At 30.9% G+C, this 20,255-nt stretch overlaps 1 protein-coding gene across 1 annotated transcript in view; it reads right to left on the bottom strand.

The window, feature by feature from the left end:
- Window positions 1–5,836: 5,836 nt before the first annotated feature.
- LOC148284981 (uncharacterized) overlaps window positions 5,837–20,255 on the bottom strand; it is a 168,743-nt gene continuing 154,324 nt past the window's right edge. Inside the window, exons 7-10 of the mRNA XM_088231657.1 lie at window positions 8,392–9,754; window positions 6,968–7,101; window positions 6,404–6,551; window positions 5,837–6,014 (exon numbers count right to left, since the gene is read on the bottom strand). Of these exons, the coding sequence (XP_088087783.1) occupies window positions 5,916–6,014; window positions 6,404–6,551; window positions 6,968–7,101; window positions 8,392–9,754 (1,744 nt within the window). The 3' untranslated portion in view covers window positions 5,837–5,915. The remainder of the gene's footprint in view (window positions 6,015–6,403; window positions 6,552–6,967; window positions 7,102–8,391; window positions 9,755–20,255) is intronic.

Below are 20,255 nucleotides of genomic sequence, written 5' to 3' on the forward strand. Positions count from 1 at the left end.
TTATTTATGTTTAAGTAACATGTATTCTTGGCAAATATATATACTTTATATTTGTATAATATTTTTTTTTATTTCTTACATTTGATAAGCTAGGCATTTAAAGTTAAGTAGTTTTAGTTTTTCTTTTTTATATTATTGTTTTATTAGTAAAGGACTACTTATGCTCTACAGATAGAAAATCTCTACCTTAAAACAGGCTGTGCCATGTTAAATGGAGACTATCATAAACAGAGAACACTCCGTTATCATTTTACATTAATTGGTTTTATATAAATCCTCCGTTATAAAGTATGTATATTATTTTTTTGCAATAAATTTAAACATAAATAAATAAAAAATATAAGTCATGGGGTGTTGAGAGCATGAAAATTGAGATGTTTCGAAATTTTATGATCTGTTATTGGCTGGGTTAAGTGATCACCCAGTTTAGCATTCACCCTTAGAGTATATACGAGTACATCTCAAACTGCCTTTATAAAGTTTACTTCTAAATTTAGCTAAGACATATATGTACTTATTCATAAGTAAGTAGAAACTCTTAAGAATATGGAAATCTAGGAATTTGCGGAGCTGATGATTTGTCATCACATTGCGTAACATTTACCGTTTTGCCAATAGATAGTTGACTTCCACATTTACGTAAATACGGTATTTTACCATTTTTATTTAATTTTCAATTTATTTATTTTATTTACGTTTACGTACATTACAAAAATATTTCAATGTATACATAACGCGAAAACACAAATACTAAAATTTTAATATAAAAAGATGGTAAAATAAAAATACCCAGCAATTATAGAAAAAGGATGCTCTCCTCTTTGAACTTTTTTTCACTAATATGAAAAATGACAATATCCGAAAAAATACGGTTGAGTAAAGACATTGCTCTTCCTACTGGCATTACCATCGGCAGGTTGGTTCTGCAAGCGGGAAGATAAAACAGCTTAAGCTGCCTATGTCTAAGGTAGTCATTTGAAACACAAAGAAAAATACTCTCTATTATTAATATTCAAAGCATTAACTTTGTGGTCCAACATTTTAATATTATGTTAATAAAATTTGTATAAAACCACTCACCGACTTAACTGTCTACCGGTTTCGAGACATAACCCGTCTTTTCGTCAGGACAACAACACTACACCAACATGCAAATATCACTACATGCAAATATTTTATTAACATAATATTAAAAATACTCTCCATTACACCGATGTTAATCGTAATACCACGGATTAATTGGAAAAATACATAAGCAAGTATGCATTTTTTTTTTCTCCAAACTATTGTAGCAAGCATTTCTAGTATGAAGTCAGACGGGTACACCCACGGATGGTATCCGCACCCCTTTAAGTAAAGATACCTCAGAATTTTTTTCTAAACCATCTCCAGCATAATGTAGTACTTCAATTCGTGGAGCGCCCAGATCAGAGATCCACACTCAAGTATGCTTCGCACCAATGAGTTATAAAGAAGCCTAAGAATACGAGTATTTGAGAATACCTCAGCAGTTTGGAGAACAAATCCCAACATTTTGCGCGCACTGTCACAGACAGTGCCTATGTGAGTATTAAATTTCTGTCTGGCATCAAACATAACCCCCAGATCTTTTACAGTGGCAGTTCGCTTAAGTGAACACACTCCCATACATTTTTTTATAAGTAGGCGCATTAATAAATTAAACACCACATATATATTAGTTTTATTTAGATATTAAAAGAATGGTTAAATCGATATCAATCCCGTCAGGGAAAAAATAAAGAATTGGTCTATAAAAATTTGTACACACGAGTATTAGGTAATAATATTGTTAGCACGTGTATTTTGCGTTTATACCGTTTTTATTTGCGATGGTATCTTGTCATATTAGGCTTACGATTTGTATACCTAATCATACGTCACCGATCAATGTCATGTCGATAAAATACTTGGTATAATTTATAACCTTATATGTGCAAAATTTCGGGTTTGATATCTCAAAAGTGGTCCCGACCAGCAGTTCGGGGACTCGGTGATTGATGGTGAGAAGCATCCATTACCGTCACTTTGGGAACCTGCCGTAGAATTTCAGATATATTAGGAAAACTCTGTTTAAGTGCTACGGTAGGTGTGGCGTACTTTTTTAGAGATATTCCAAACAGCGATAAGTAAATGGTTACCTATTTTATTACTAACCAAATACATGTATTTTTTATGCTACTGTTGATGAAATTAATTCTGTTCTTAAGTGTTTATAAATTCAAATGAATTTTAGAGTTTAGTATAAATAAGTTGAACTCTTTATTCGGTAAATAAAGGTATACAAATGCACGTTTTTCAAAAATGTTAAGATTTCGAATATTTTTTTTATGAGTCGTAATAAACAAATTATTGACAATTGTGTTTTTTTAAAGCTGAAATTGGAAATTAATATGAAAACAGGTAAGAAAAGATTTATGCACTGGTCTTCTCTCGTTGATTAAACAACGCATTTAATGTACGACAGACATGAAAAGTTTAACCAATCTTCTTCTTCTAAACGGGGCAGGAGAACATCATTAGTCGCCTTCAGGGGACTCTATCGCTAGCCAGCACTCTCGCCTCCTCCCACGTCAATTCCACATCTTGTAATTCCGCCAGATCAAGCTGAAAGATCGTCATCGACAGCCTTCCAGGACAACGAACTTCCAGAACTTAATAAATCAGTATACCTAAACACAGACTGTCTTTTTGGGGGGGCTTTTTTGTTACTATATGCATATCCTGTTTTTATACTATATATATTTATTATTCTATGTTTAGGAAAAAAAAAAAAAAAATGATAGTAAAAATATATATTTTATTGTGGCTTTACAGGATTTGAACCTCGGAGCTCCGTGATCCGGAGTCCACAATACTAACATAAAAATACAACCAGATATTTCGCAAACTAAATATGATAACGTCATCAAACGTAACCTAACGTAAAAGAGAATTCCTGAAATTTTAAACTTGAAGTTTCAAACTAATGAAAATTCAAGGAACGTTCTCTGAAGAATCAGATAAAAAGAATAACAAAATGCAAAGAACGTGTACACGGGCAGCATAGCCCGTGAATCGGTTTAATATTTCTCTAATAAAAACGGTAATAAAAGTTTGTAGTTATCACGATTTACATAGTTTAATTTTATTTGACCACGTAGAAACGTTTAGGAAAATTCCAGCACTATTTAAAAATCTTTTTTTTCTTCAGGTTTTTATTTTTTATTTATATATTTTGTTTTTTTCGTATTTATTTTATTTGACTTTTTTTCTTCCCTTTCTCTTTTTTTTTCTTATTTTTTTTATTAAAGAAGGTGTAATCTTTATTCATATTTAAGAAACATGAATTTAAAATCAGTAAATTCAAATGTTTTTTATTTGTTTCTTATTTGTAAATATTTAAATTTTAACCAAACAGTATCAAAGGGCGTAAAAATTATTAACATCGGTAAACTATAAAGGTTTGTAGAGAAGTTTTAACCATGTAAGCTTTGCAACCATTGCAATCCTACTGTGGATGTTTTTTTTTGTTGTTTTTTCCTAATTTAAAATCGATTTTGTTTAAATGATTGGTTAAAGTGGAGGAAAAATAAATTTTAAAAACGCATTGATTTATATGTCCATCAGTATATGTTAGAGGTATCTGAACTGTGCATTTTTGCATCGTAATTGAGTATTGTTTCAAAACGAAAAATGATATATTCCGACCAGTCGTCTTGAGGAGACATTTTAGCAGCTTTTGGTTTCTTTCGTTTTGTTTAAATTTTGTTCTGCAAATTAGATGATCTTCCTCTCCTTGCTGATGTCAGTTTATTTATGATACATAATTCTATTTTGAAATCGGCTAATTTCATAACATCCGTGTTATTGTTAACCCTTTGCAATAATAGCCAGCGGTACACAAAACCTAATTATTTTCTTTCGTCATATCGTTGAACCATTTGAATTTTTCTTTTTCGATTTAAATACTCTTTTCGCCGATTACGTTTTATTGAGAAGACGAAACTTCATTGTTAAATTATTCATTATGTTCCTATCTACGTCATTTTTTAGCAATCCCCGGGATTCAATATAATTTTTTTCGTCTTCGTTATCGACACAACATTAATCACTGTTGGCTTCAGGTATGGGTACTTTCGATTGAGTCGAACAAGTCATCACTTTTTTTAATCGACTTGTTCTATTCCGTTTTTAAAGAAAAACACTTTATTCAAAAATAAATAAAAAACATATTCAACAAAAAAATAGAACATACATCAAATAATTTTGAGACGAAAATATATCGCAATCATTCACATCTAATATATTTGCTTCTCTTTGAAAGCCTTATGTATAACCCTGATATATGTCTTCATGTTATGACTGAAAGTAATACTGAATGTTTATTCAGGTCTTATCAACAAAATCAAATCAAATACCTGCGATACAAAGGAAGTGGTCAAATTTCGTGTATTTATATACAGATGGCTCTAAATCTGTTTCGAATTCCTCTGCTGAAGCTGCATTTATATGCACAAATCCATCTTCTTGGTGTTCTTTTAAATTTCCAAACTATTGCTCCGGTTTTAAGACAGAGGCTCTTGCTCTTCTTGAAACGTTGGAATTTATTTTCCAGAAACGCATAAAAAAATTCGTTATATTTTCTGACTCTCTGGCCTCGAACTCACAAATTTGTGGATTAAAGTATCACTTGTCGTTGCATTTATATAATAAATTACAATGAACTTCCATCAAGAATGTTCACTTACAAACTTAAATGTTCTACTTAAAAAACTTGAATCCCCATCTTTTAAATTGAAGTTTTCCGCAATATTTTGCAAAATAAAATTCTGTCTTTTTGAGTTGAGTCAACAAAATTCAAAAGTTACATTGACATGAATCATGTGTCACGTGGGTATAAAAGACAATGCAAAAGTAGATTTAATTGCAAAACAGGCTTGTGTCAGTGGAAATGTTAAGTATAATCGTGTAACGGCAATTGATTTGTACTAAACTATAAAAAAGAAGTCAAGATATATGTTGTATGCAATGGAATGAATATAAATTGGTAAAGGGATTATTTTACGCTTCTATGTAGTCAAATATTTTCAAAAAACCATGGTACGTAGGAACATCTCTCTCGAGGAGTAAATTAATAACAATATGCAGGTTAAGATCAGGTCACGGCGGTTTTCCATAACATTTATTTAAAATTGACTGTAGGAACTCTCCAATCTGTGATTGTGATAAGAATATTGATGATTAGAACCATTTAATTTTAAATTGTCTTTTAGTGGAAAAACAGAGACGAATTGAATAAGGAAATCCTAATTCACTTTATAACATTACCAAGTAACATCCCAATGTTACTTTATGTATAAGAAACTGGGGCATAATTTCTGCAATATTTAAATATTTACTTGATAACAGTACGTATATATAGACTTTAATGATTTTTGATAATTTCTTTATAATATGTTTTGTCAGTAACACCTTTTAAAATTCTATACATGAATTAGTTTCTACATAATGTTGTACAATTTATTGTAAAATAAAATCCATCAAATAATTATTGTTGTATTTAAATATTTTTAGCTCTTATTATGTAAATAGAAATCAGTTCTCAAAATTTATTTTTATCTAAATAAGTTTCCATTATAAATTTTTATTGCAAAATAAATATTATTAAGGTTTTGGGTGTTTTTCTTAATAACGCATATAATTTTTACGATTTTTGTTTTATTTCCAATAAATGTTATTTTAAAATGAACAATTTTTATGTTCTATGTATTTTAAAGTTACAATTTTTAAGTTTGTCCAAATGTTTGTAGACAAACAAATAAATATTTGTCCAGTAAATGCCTAGATTTTCATATACCCTTCTTTAAGGTATTCTCCATCCCTGTTATTTGTTTTATTTTTAAATTGTTAAAAGTTTATCTGTTTTTTCTGTCTTGTCTGCAACGTATTGTTCTCCCATTTAACATTTCTAAATACTGTTTGTTTCTGGCTAGTATTTCCAAGAATGGTAAAAGCTATAAAAAATGAAAAAGATTACATTTAACAGCCCTAAAAAAATATTTAACTCTCACCTTATAATTAATAATCAAATAATGTTTTGATAAAGTTGCGAATGTAAATTAATGTTCTATGTAAATAAAAATAACTAAATGAAATGAAATAAACAAATAAAATTAAATGAACAAAAATCAGGAGCGCCAGTCACACGATGAAAAGTCAAAGACAGAGAGAATTGTGAAGTTATGTGTAGTGAAAGGTACGAAATAACATTTACGGGTGATTTGTATAAGAACTGTCATGCATCTAAGAAATATTTAGCCCGTCGAAATCTTTTCAATTGGAGACGTACATATACGCATCACCATGTTGGGTTAAAGGCAGTGCATAAACAGGCAACACCCACCTTTAATGGAAATCCTTTGGCCATTCCAACTGCATATGTGTCCTCGTTGAATGTTTCTCCTATCCTTTGAAGCTTGCACCCGTGGTCCGTAGCTCGGTAGTAATCTAATATGGGAGTATCAGCGATTAGGAGGTCCAGAGATCCGTTCCTACAAAATTATTACGTCAGGTTACAACGTGACATTCATCAAATTACAATGGCATCAAATGAGCCTTGATCAATTCCATTTTTATTGAATTTTGAACACACTTTATCAAAGACAAGATGATGATATTTCATATTGAAAAAAAAAGCAGGACTTTGGCTTTTGGGTAACTTTAATGGCAAAAATTAACCAAAAAATATTCATCTGTTTGTTTAGTACGCATGAGAGCGGTCATGATTTTGACGCCTAGTGTAGGAAAAATGCTAAATAAGGATCTGTAATGCACACAATTAAACGAAAACTACTGAAAGTATTTGCTTAATTGATTAATTATGAGAGATCAAAAATAAGAGCGTTAAAAGTGTAACCCTTTTACTTAATTTTCATGCTTCAAGGAAAAATGGGTAATAAGTACGAACCTTAATCTTTGAATGCCGTCTTCGACATCCGCTAGAGCAAATTTCTTCATGTGATCCCAAAGTAAGTGATTAGACCTTTGGACATAGTATTCGGCAGCAGACGCCTGTGGAGCGCCAACACGCTGAGTTAGCAGCTGTAAGAATGAACATAATACTATCGGAAATGCCGCGAATATACAATAACATTGTAAATGCCAGAATAAAATTGGAACACAAACTGAATTATTTGATTGAAGTATTTAACTATCAACAGAAATATATGAAACTATAAAGGATTATTTACTCAAATAAAATTGATGTATTCGAAGCACTAACTTTGTAGTTATTCGTGATAATAAAGAAAATATAAAACATCCTAGTTTTAAATAACTTTTTTTTTACCAGCTGGTTAAAGTTACATAGGCTTCATTACATAAAATAAAATAAAATAAAAAAAATTATCAAAGTATATTAACTTGAATTATACCTTAATAAAGAAACTTGTGTTGCTTTGAAAACGGTCGGTAAAAAATAAAACAAAATAACTGGTTAAAAAAAAAGTTGTTTTATATTTAGACTATTTACTTGTTAATCATGACAGCGAAATTACTATAAAATATATAATCTGTATTATTTGAAGCACCAACACTACCAATCGGATTATGGTCTAATGGACGTGGTAGCTGCGGTCTCAGGAATCAGAGGTCCGAGGTTCAAACTCCGCTCTACTTCAACTTGATTCCTATTTTCTAGTAGCGGGTTTTTTTCAACTCATAATTCAAACCCCGAAATTGAAGTATTTGAGTAAAATTGAGTAATTTTCCTTCTTTTAAAAAACATGCACTATCCTGGATTCAAACTAAAGATATGAACTGTTTTTTCTATGATTTATTTTGTTGCCCTTTATTAATAAGGAATATTTTTTGTGTTTTTTAAAAGTATTTTTTATTTCTTTTTTTAATTACTATAAAAATAATTATCATATTATCTTTTACAGAATATTTAATTTTTTCTTTCTTATGTTATACAAAAATATTATGACTGTCCATTATTTACTATAGGAGCAAAAATGCATTAACATTTTTTTGTATACCCACGAACAGGCCATGTCTTTGTGGGATTTTTTTGTTTACTATTTTTCTATTAATATGTATTTCATTGATATGTCATTATGCTTTATTTTTTTAAAACTCTGTTTTATTATTACGTTTACTGTAAAAAAACAAAAAAAAAATAAATAATAAAAAAATTATTTTTTTAAAATCATAATCGAAATAAACATCAATTATTATTTATAATATTAAACAGTTCGATGTTAAAATAATCAAGTAAGATACGATAAGGCACTTTCTAGGGGTAAGAAACTTTTTTTCATTAAACTTTCTTGGCAATTTAATACTACCTAACTATTTTTTTCCGAAAAAGGGTAGGTACTTAATACTCACGTTCCGGTCGTTGTAGTCATCGACAGCGTTGTGAAAGAAATGACCGGCTATTAAAGCCGCTATGTTGGCGGTGTAACTTGCAACGAATATGACGGAGAAACCTCCCCACACATTTATAAGGAACTTATTGGGCCAACTTTTCGGAGCCTTAAATGCTACCAAGTGACCGCACAACAAGCCCCACATGACCCAGAGTGCACTCGACATGCTGAAGTTCTTGGACCTCTGTCGTCCCCAAGGGTTCAATCCGAACGGAGAGAGCCACTCGTAAATGGCAACTGCTATCGCGGTCACGTTCAGTGAAGTGAATATCGCTATCCATAGTTCAGGAGAAAAAGGCAACAGGAATGCTAGAAGGGGTATTTCGGACTTCTCTTGCGGAGCCGCTAAGAAAGAAATGCCGCTAAAGAAATAAGGAGCGCTGAAATCCATCACTTCAGATCTGGCACTTGATATGCTGAGAGCGGCAAACGACATATGAGCCGCACCGGAGACTAGGTCACCGACTATCCCATTCCACTTCATATCATCTTCAGATACAAAATTTTGGTCCAATAATAAATCCATGTCATCAGGAGCTGTTTCTGAATAGTCATTTCTGAACTCTTTTCTAAAGTCGGGCTTAGCACCGTGTGTTTCTTTCAGATTTAGCTTAATTGTTTTATGCTGCACATATTTTCTGGAAAACTTTCTAGTTCCAAATAATCCATCACTTACGATATACAAGTGAAAATCGAATTCTAATTCTTGAGCAATATTTTCTAAGAGATCCATAGACAGTCCGTAACAACAGTTAGTTCTGTATTTATACTTATTTTTAAATGGAAAAAACTTTTCACTAAATGTAGAAAATTGCGATTGAGATGCGAGATGTGGAAAGAAGGATCCTTGGACATTGTCTTCTTCAGCTTCTTCCAGTCTTTCTTGAGTTTCCATTTCGTTAAATACCAATGTAAGGTTGTCTTTGTCCGATGTCAGGACTCTATGGCAAGGAAGACCTCGTAGACACTGTCCGTCTTCGTCTAGTTCACCCTCCATAACAAAAGGCGGAGCGAGGGCTGTGACCACCCTGAAGACACTTCTGGCTTGAGCTGACAGTCCCGAGACGACGATATCCCCTCCAGGCCACACGATGGTATCTAGCTGCACATTCCTCCCCGCGATGCGGCCAACTGATCTCCACTTTAGTTTGTCTTCTTCGTAAAGAGTTTCGCCGTCTCTGATAGTTTCTTTCGCTTTATCTGAATTAGGCACTAGGTTGAGAATTTCAAAATTAGCTACTAAAGACTTATCCAGTTTTTCATTTCCATCACGAGAGCATTTTATACCAGCCAGTGAATCTTCTATCAAGTCATTAAGCTCCCTGAAACAACAGAAACAGTAATAATTATTAACTTTTTTTATTGATTGATTTGGTGTTTTTTTTTGTAAAACTCCGTATTTAAACTTACACTATAAGAAATCAAACACTGATTTGAGTCTATTAGACATTCATTTGAAAATGCCCTAACAAGGTGAAACAATTATCACGAAATTTTTGTTTTATATTTGTAAAACCTTTTTTTATATTACGAAATTAATCAAATTACTGTATTGACCATTTTTTTTAAAATTTAAAAATGATCACCAAAAGCAAAACCAAATGGTAAAGGTCATACACCATCTAAAATTGATTTACACGATGCTGCACTTCCTTCACGTATCATATAATATTTTATTTGATTACAAGCCTTAGTGTACGGTGAAGATGCTACGAATTATCTCCTTATTTGTTGTAAAATAATGAAGGAGAATACATTTTGACTTATTTGTTGCATTTTTTGTTGTTGTGTCTTTTTGATCTCTTCATATATAATAAAATATCATTTGACTTTATTGACGTTTTGCCTATTGACAAACAGTGTCAGTTAAAGATAATGACAGATCATTTCCTCGATTGCAGTTTTCAATCCAAAGTAACCCACCAGACCCGACAAGTATCGGCACAGCAGCTGACGGTGCCACGACACGTCCCATTGTTCTATCTCCAAGAACTACTATGGAGGTAGAACAATGGGACGTGTCGTGGCACCGTTGTTCTATCTCCAAGAACTACTATGGAGATAGAACAATGGGAAGTGTAGTAGTGAAATGGTTTAATTTAATATCTGTTGAAAGTCGTGAGGAAAAAAACCTAAATACATTTAAGATAATAGACAAAAACTTATTTATAACAGCTAGTGAAACTTAAGTGTGCACATAAATATATTATATTCTTTATCTAGTATTAAACTATGTACTTATTTTTTAAACTAAAAACATAATTAAATTAATGCGGAAACAAAGATACGATTATGTGTGTTATTTTATTTGTTAAAATAAAAAAATATTTATAAAAAATAAAAAAAACAAAAAAAAACAAAAAAAACGAACACAATCTATGTTAACCCCCAATATTTATAAAAACATATTATAGCAGTATTTCATTAACTTTCCCGGGCTTAAGGGTCCCTCAGGTAACATATTTTTCAATATCTTTTTTTTCTGATGATGATGATGAATATTGATTTTATTTTTTGCATAATCCATCCTTTAATGTTAAGAATGTATCAAAATTATTAAAATATTTTTCTACTAAATTATTTCAACAACATTTCACATTTGTATTTGCTTTCCCCCCATGAAAACAACAAAAACTTCATCACTACAAAGTTTGATTACCTTTGGTAAATTGATAGATCTAGTTTATCTATCGACATTTCATGGTCAAAACTAAAAAACTTGTACAGTTTCGTTTCCTCGTTATTAGTAATTTTTACCAGGGACCGGGTTTTACCGTGACCGACATCACCAGACTGGTAAGAGACTATAAAATCATGATCGACAACCGCAGCTTGCCCTTGTTTATAACATAGAAATTTGTTTAGTCTCCCACTAGTCTGACGATGTCCGTCACGATGAAACCCGATCACTGTTAAAAATATCAATAAAAGGAAAATAAAACCATACAAGTATTTTTACCATTGTAATTTTGTATGTTGCTCAGTAGGAACGTGTACTTTTTGTTATCTGGGCGCAAATTTCCAGCCATAATCACATAAAAACGGATTTTGTATTTTTTATTTTACATGCGTTCCAATTCCCGCTAACTCGTAGCGAGATTTTAAATTAGTGTTGTTCAACGTATTGCGGAGAGAGCAGTGCGCTGCCATATATAGTATCCTCTCCCAATAGCATTTTATGAAGAAAAAAAAAAAGAATTTCGCAGAAAACTCGAAATATTATAAAACAGTTTTATAAATGCAACCATGACAATCTAACAACATTATTTATTTACTTTTAAGTCGTATTTATAACATTTAGGCTGTGGTATTCCTTATACCCTTCTCAGAAACTCGAGGATTTTTTAACCTTCAGGCTCAGAAATGTTAAGTTCTGTGTGCGCATAGTTCTCTCAACTTGATTCCCGGAGAGACCTACTCGCTCTTAATACGGTATAATCTCAGTACGGAAAATCTCTCTGTTCTTTGCATCCGGTAATATTCGTACCTAGACTTTTAGATAAACGTATGTGAAGATAATGTATGTAAGTATGTGTTATTCTCAAGAACATAGAGACAAACTTTTACCTAAATTTAACGGAATGGTATTTGAATTTCAGTTAATTCTCTAGCAATCAATTCAAGCAACATACCAGCTATTTGTAGTTAATCTGATGCCAGAAACAAAGCATCAGACAAGCGTTGGATTTCAGAAAGTCTTCCTTTAATTGGAACAAAGTTACCGAACTTTAATTTACCGTACAATAATAAATGTAATTTACAGTGTAAATATTTTTCTCAACAAAAACAGACATTTGTTAAATGGCTTAAAAAATATAAAGGCACTTTTAACTTAAATTTTCCCAATATTCCCAAAAATATACAATTATTTGAAATAAAGTTAACTGTTGGTTTGATTTATATGCTGGTACTACAGTTGTTTTAAAATAATAAATCACGTAGGCCTAATAATATTTCTGGAGAATTGCTAAAATATGACGGTAGTGGTGTTTGCACGAAATTACATGACTTAATTATTCAAATATGGGAAACGGAAACGACGTGAGACGACTGAAACGTCGGTGTTATATGCCCCCTGCACAAAAGGGGAGCTGCCATGAACTGTGATAACTACAGAGGCATAACCCTACTGAACACAGCTAATAAAATCTTTGCTGGATTCCTATTTAGAAGACTTTTCCCACACGTTGAAAATATAGTATGATATTACCAGAATGGATTCAGACCAGATGGATCAACAATTGACCAAATATTTACATTAAGGATCGTAATGGAAAAAATGCTGGAATATAACGTTGAGACGCACCATGTGGTCATTGACTTTAAAGCGGCATATGACAGTATCAAGAGGTCAAAGTTGTACAATGGAATGGCTGAATTGGGGATTCGTAAAAAGCCAATAGGAATTACTAAGATGACAATGTCTAAAACATAATGCTCGGTAAAGGTCTAAAATAGCAAATAAGATCTTTTCCATTCCATGACGTACAGCGGTCTAAGGCAAGGTGATGCACTGGTGTGCCTGTTGTTTAATATGCTCGAGAAAAACCCATGATAAATGCAGGAGAAAAAAAAGAACAATTTTTTGAAAGACCACCCAGATATAGGGTGGTCTTTCAAAAAATATAATAAAATATAACCGGCCTATACAGATGACCTAAACTTAATCACCGGAAATATACTGGCATTAAAATATGATTTCACAAACCTTGAGATGTCTGTAAATGACATACGTCTTAAAATAAATGCATCTAAAACTAAATATATGTAAAAGAAAAAGTCATAAATAAATTATGCACTGCAGGCAATTAACGTTGGGTCACACCGCATAGGCAATGTCAACTCCTTTAAATATTTAAGTCTTTTTAAAAAATATATTTTTTATATGTATTTGGACCCCTATATTTAGTAGCCTTACGTGTCATGTATAAGGCTTAGGTACTCGGAAAAAAATGTTTTTTTTGTCTTGGAAATGGGATGTTCGATCACTGATTTTGGTTTATTACCTTTATGAGTCCAATTACCATTGTTGCAAAGTTCAAGAACAATGGCGCGTGATAACTACTTTTAACTACAGTGTGGATATCTGTTAAGAATATGCCATCTTTCCTGCATTTTGCTTCAAGATTATGGCGTTGCAAACTGAAAAATGGGCACTGAAATAACACATGTTCGATACTCTGTGAAGAAATATCATCACATGGACAATAGTCATCATTCCTTTATTTAAACCTATATAGATAACTTCTCATAGCTCCGTGTCCGGTAAAAATTTGGGTCCTTTCAAAAGTACTTTGGTGATGATGACGAAAGTTTGCTGCATCAGCAGGTACTGAAATTAAATTATAGTACCGAAATTAGAACATGACTATTGGCAGCGAACATGCGTCATTGTCACTTGTTTAACCATCTGGGATCTAAATTGCTCTCTAGAAAAACTAGGACCATTATTTACAAAACTCTTCTCAGATTGCTCATTGCATATAGTGCCAAATGCTGAGTTATAAATAAAGGAGATAAAACATGGTTTTAGCATTTGAAAGAAAAATATTTATAAATATATTTTGTGCTGTCAAACAAAACAGAATATGGAAAAGACGTATAATTACCATAATCATAAATTATTAGAGACACTACATAGTGAACCCAACATTGCACAATTCTGTTATCAAATCATCTAATGAAATTAAATAGAAATTAGATTACAATGTTCGGGCCATGTGCACAGAATGAATGGTAATCGAACCCTCGAAAAAAAACATTTATCCCACTCCGGACGGCAGACGAAGCAGAGGCAGACTAAAATTAAGATGGCTGGTTAACGTAGAAAGTGACGTTCGAGCAATTAGCTTGACAAACTGAAGATGATTTTCAAATGTTAAGATTATAAGATTTGTAAAAACAAGTGCAAATTTAAATAAATGTATGTAATAAAATAAAATAAAATCATCAGAAATTTATTATTAGATTTCATAATTAAAACAAAAATCAGGTATAAAACTCTTTTGTTGGAACAGCAGAACAAAATTGATTTTATTTTTCCCGGCGTTCAAACATAGTAAAATATTTATAAAAAGCATTTTACTTGTGATTGTTATGATCATTGTTTGGATATTAGGGAAAAAAGGAAACGTCATGCGGAACGGTAAAAAAGTGTTCTTAGGATGGGAGAAAGGGGAGAAATATTGATTAAAGGCGCGAGACAATGCGCCAGTGTTGCAAGCGAACCCTTAAAAACAACACAAAAGAAGTTCACTGATCATCGTTGCCATATGAAAGCAGCGATAGATTGATGTGTTATGTATAATATTTAATTGTACGACGTACAAAGATTTATTTTTTTAGTGATGCGCGAAAAAATCGCAATCGCGAAAGTAAATATCAACATAAAAGTTTTTCAGGTGCCCATTGTAAAATATATATTTTTTTAAACTTTTATTTTAAAAATGGCAAATACGAGTATAAATGTATTTATTTTGTTTATACAAATCGAATTATTTTTTCCATTACGTGCCTTGTAAATAAAAACAAAGAAAAAGAGAATTTAATTAATGACCCGTACCGTAAAATAACATATTTAAATATACTTCACTGGATATTTTTTTGAATAAGGAATATGACATTTTAAAAGGCTTATGATCTTTTGTCGGCTGGTAAGTAATCATTTCAAATGCTGGGTAATATTCACATTATTCCTTTATTTCTGTGAACATCAATATTTTTTGCGATTCTTTTATTGACTGAGCCAAAATCTTTATTGATGTGTATTAGATTCGGCCAAAACGGATGAAAAGACATTAAATTGAAGTCTGCTCAGTTTGCTTAGATTTAAAGAGTTATTATACCAAATCAAAATATTATTGACTGCTATTTATGATGTGCGATAAAAAGCATTGGTTGATTGAAGCGGAAGTGTAAGAGACAAATAAAAAATATTGTTTAATAATGAGTACCTACATAATAAAATTAAAAAATATATCCTTCTCCGTATTTTTTATTTAAGGTAATTGAATTTAACTGGACAACTTGAATTTAATACCTTGATATTATTTTTAAAAAAAAAAGACAACGAAATTGATGGTAAGTCCGAGGCTTTTACTTAGAAATGAGACAGAAATGATTCAAAACGAGATACAAGACTTAGAAAAGTACCGAAGTTTTACAGTCAAAACGAGAACGTGTTTTGTTGTACAAAAACTTCGTGACAATTGTTTCGCCTTATTAGGGCATTTTCAAACGAATGTGAAGATTATATGGAATGAATGTCCTTATATAGTTATATAATTCAAGGTACTTAAGTAGAAAATAAAAATTAACTTATGAACTATAGCATGTACATTAATCATAATTGAGGGAAAAACCAATGATTAAGGGCGAGGCTAAGTGTTTAATAGGTAATGGGGATTTAGGTATTTATATTTGAATTTCGGGAAAAATATAACATAGTTAGTATTTATTGACATACTTTTATTGTGAGATAATTAATGAATCTTTATAGTTTTGTAAATTTAGATAATTGCTGTCGAAAAAATATCAATAATATTATAATAGGTTGCTGTTCATTTTAATTTGAAAACATGATTGAAATAATTTATTATTTTTAAATTTAGACAATGTAATACGGAGTTCAGGGCTGTTACAGGGCATATGACCTGTTTTTGACTGATTTCATTGGCCATTTTACAACATATATTTTTCTTTTAAAAATTCTAATACAAGATTTAAACCAATATGTATACTGCATTACACAATATTTTCTGACCAAAAATCTGATAATTTTACTGGGTTTCTGATTTGCAATATACAGATTTATAAACACCAAAGCCAATTCAGTACATTCAAGGTTTAGAGTAACCAAGGAAACTGAAAATTGAGACCTAAAAGCACTTCTGACAAAGTAAAAACATGTAAACCTTTGGACATTGTAGAGGTAAAGAAGATTCTCAAATTTCACAATCAACTATACTATGTGTAATTTGGTCTAATATCCTTAATGTTTCAATGATCAACACGTTGTCTAATTGAACAAAATAATGCTTCATTCAGCAGTCATCGTCGGTTTGATTTGAGAAAATATTGATGAAATCGAAATAATATGTTTGGAAAACGGCGACCGAGATTTAAGCAACAGAATCGAAGTTATTGTAACTTATGCATCATCATATTTACTTAAGACCTTTTCATCTCGAGTAATTTTATATCCTCAGGAATCAATAATGTCTGAAAGGTAAAGAAATCGTGTGTTTAAAAATGAAAAACTTTTGAAATTTTGATACAAACTTCCATTTGATTAATATTTCATAAAAAACGAGTTTCTATTACAATTTCTAACTCCGTCGCTAAAGCGAGAATTCCGAGGATTAAACTGTACCTACCTACTGTAGTTATAGTAAGAATATATATTTTGCTACTCTTTCAAAGTTTTCCTTTTAAACCGCAGAGATAAAGTTTTAAAGTTCCTAATCTATGTTTTATATGGTCATTAATTTAATTTTTTTTGCAACAGAGAGAGAAAACATTTTTGTGAAGGCAATATAGAAATCCAAGCATTTACAGGGCTTATGACCTGTCGTTGTTTAAATAATCACATTTCTTCAACTGTCAAATCTGTTGACTTTTATGAAGTAAATTTATTTATAAGTAATTCAAATCGATCAAGTCAAAGAAGGAATCGTGTGTTGAGATACCACATTGTAAAACGAGGCTCGCACAGGGAAATGCATGTTTTAAAGGCCCAAATTTTTTAATTTTATTTTACTGATAATATTTAATTGATTCCAAACTTTCGAAATTTTCCTTCTTTTAAAAAACACGCACTATCCTGGATTCAAACGAAAGATATCAACTCTTTTTTTCTTAGATATATTTTGTTGCCCTTTAATAATAATGAATATTTTTATGTTTTTTTTAAATATTTTTAATTTCCTTTTTTAATTACTATAAAAAATACCATTTAATCTTTTACAGAATATTTTATTTTCTCTTTCTTATGTTCCACAAAAATATGATAACTGTTCATTATTTATTATAGGACCAAAAATTCATTAACATTTTCTTGTATACCCACGAACAGGCCATGCCTGTGGGATTTTTTGTTTACTATTTTACTATTAATATGTATTTTATTGCTGTGTAATTTTGCTTTATTTTTTGAAAACTCTGTTTTACCTCTTACGTTTATTTAAAAAAACAAAAAAATTATAATTTAAAAAATAAAACAAAGAGCTGAATCTTTATTATGTTGGTGAGTTTATCCAGCTTAACAAATCACCTACTAATCAACGACTGAAAACGATTTATTTATTTTCATACTTCTTAACTCAGACAGTTTAATCAAAAACGTTTTGTGTATGGCTAAATGTTTATAGACAAGCTGGATTTTCTCCCTAAGGAGTTAATCATAATGATAATAAAAATAATCAGCATGCCTTTCAATTTATTGTTATTAACTTACAATTTAATAAATCAAAACGCCTGTCACCTTTTTTTATTATTTACTTACAATTGAATAAAACAAAATGAGAAAAAATCAGTCGATTAAATTTTTAATCCGTTAAACTTATTGCTTTTTGCATTTTTTTTGTATTTTTAAAACTGCCGAACCTTGAGTACAAGAATAAAATATATTACACCAAATGATTTAAAGATTTGTCAGATAATATTTAAGTAAAACGTATTTCGGAATACAATTAATATAAAGTAAGAAAACTGTCACTAATTCCCACAGGATGCACGGTGGTGATAAATATTAATTGCTATAATAAATTACATTGGGTAGATATCTCGCATAAGTTTCCAAGTATGTAGGTAGGTACATCGTAAAATTTATTTCACAAATTATCAAAAATAGATTTTCATTCCTTCATTTATTTCCCTTTTTTTACCAAGTGGTGCATAGGGCACTACATTTCAACCAAATGTACCATATTTTGATCATCGTGAAAGTAAGGTGATCAGTCTTACCCCTTAAGTGTCAGTGCAGGAACAATAAAGTATTGCAGTTCAAACAACCTTTGTTTTTTTTATTTATATTTATTGTTGTGCACACAATGCTTTGTTGGTATAATACAATTATATTATTATTTTTAAAAAGTTAAACCTAACACACCATCAATTACGTACACAACACAATATATAATACAATTTTTTGAACAGGACAACACGATGCAACGAGAATATGTATAATACGTGATTTTATTTGTGTTGGTGTTTTAATTATTGTGAATATGAAGTATAAAGTGTGGTTCAAAATGTAGTGTTTGTGTTATGTTCATATAAAAAAAAGCTATGTCAATGAGACTCTGCTTCCGTTTATAGCTGAGAGCTGAGTCGTAAAATTAATCCAAATCGTACATCTTTTCAAATTTTGTAAAATTACTAATTGTTCTTCATAATATATCATTTGGGCTATGTATAGCGTGTAAGCTCGCCAATATATGACAGTAAAAATTTTATTGTCTTTGAATTTCCTAGAGTTTTAACCATCGAAAAAAAGAAGATTGCAAATAAAATCAACAGACAATGGAAATTTGATGTGTATTATTTTAATAGATTGTTTATAACAGAAAAATACATAGAGAAATATGCATTTTTATTTTTTGTAATAAAAACAGTCTAGTAAATTCGAATAAATAAAAATACGCTTTATATTAACAATATTAATTAAAATGCAAAAATAACATTGAATACTTGAAAAATAAATATTACTGAGTGTTACAAACATGATTTAAAAAACGGATAGCGATTAAAAGTAAAAACTATCTTTAGTTTAATTCTTATAGCGATAAATACATAAACATTATAAAACAGGAGTTATACAAATACAAAAATAATATTGTAAGTAGGCGGCTACCTACACGGTTAAATTTCGAAACACCACGCAATTTCTTATCTCGGCTACGCTATGTAAAATGAAAAAAAATATTTAAATTAATAATTTCATCACGTCATGAAGTCGCCCCTGGGTAGCGCCTGCTAACGTCAATCAACAAAAACATCCTCGTTTTAATTACAATATTTCGGCTACGCCATGAATATTTTTTTTAAAATAATTTCTCACGTCACAAAGTCGCCCCTGGGTAGCGCCTGCTAACGTCAATCAACAAAAACATCCTCGTTTTAATTACAATATTTCGGCTACGCCATGAATCTCTTTTTTTAAATAATTTCTCACGTCACAAAGTCGCCCCTGGGTAGCGCCTGCTAACGTCAATCAACAAAAACATCCTCGTTTTTATAACAGTATTTTGGCTACGCCATGAATTTCTTATAAAAAATGTCAAAACGTCACAAAGCCACTCTCTGAGTGTCGCTACTGACATCATTTACAAAAACATAATTATTTGTGCTTTTTTCAGGTACGCAACATTTTTTTTAAATACACCTACCTAACCGATAAAATACTATTATTAATTAAACCAAGGTGTGCTTTAAAGTTCCGTATGGCCAAATAATATTATTTATTATTAGAATATTATTGACATGTAGTTCAAGCATTGCTGCATTCACGTTGCTTTACTTCTGAGAGCTCAACTGCTATGTTTTTCTATGGTTATGTTAATGTCATCTGTCATGTATTGGCGAGCTCACAGGCTATACTTACGCCTATCATTTTGAGCTACGATGGTGTAGATTTAATTATTGCGCATCAACGTAGTCCGTCTATTGCGACAAAGGTGAACAAATCGGCGCAATCGATCTTATTATTAAGTAAATTTTAAGTAAATAATTGATCCACAACCATGCGTCGTTTAAGAAGGCAAGGTAAGGTAAGATAGCTGAAGGTAGGCAATTTATATTTTATGGACTGTGGAAATTTAATTT

This window comes from Micrasema longulum, unplaced genomic scaffold (assembly GCF_059751315.1).
Source record: "Micrasema longulum isolate JH-2025_06_02 unplaced genomic scaffold, ASM5975131v1 h1tg000071l, whole genome shotgun sequence".
NCBI lineage: Eukaryota > Metazoa > Arthropoda > Insecta > Trichoptera > Brachycentridae > Micrasema > Micrasema longulum.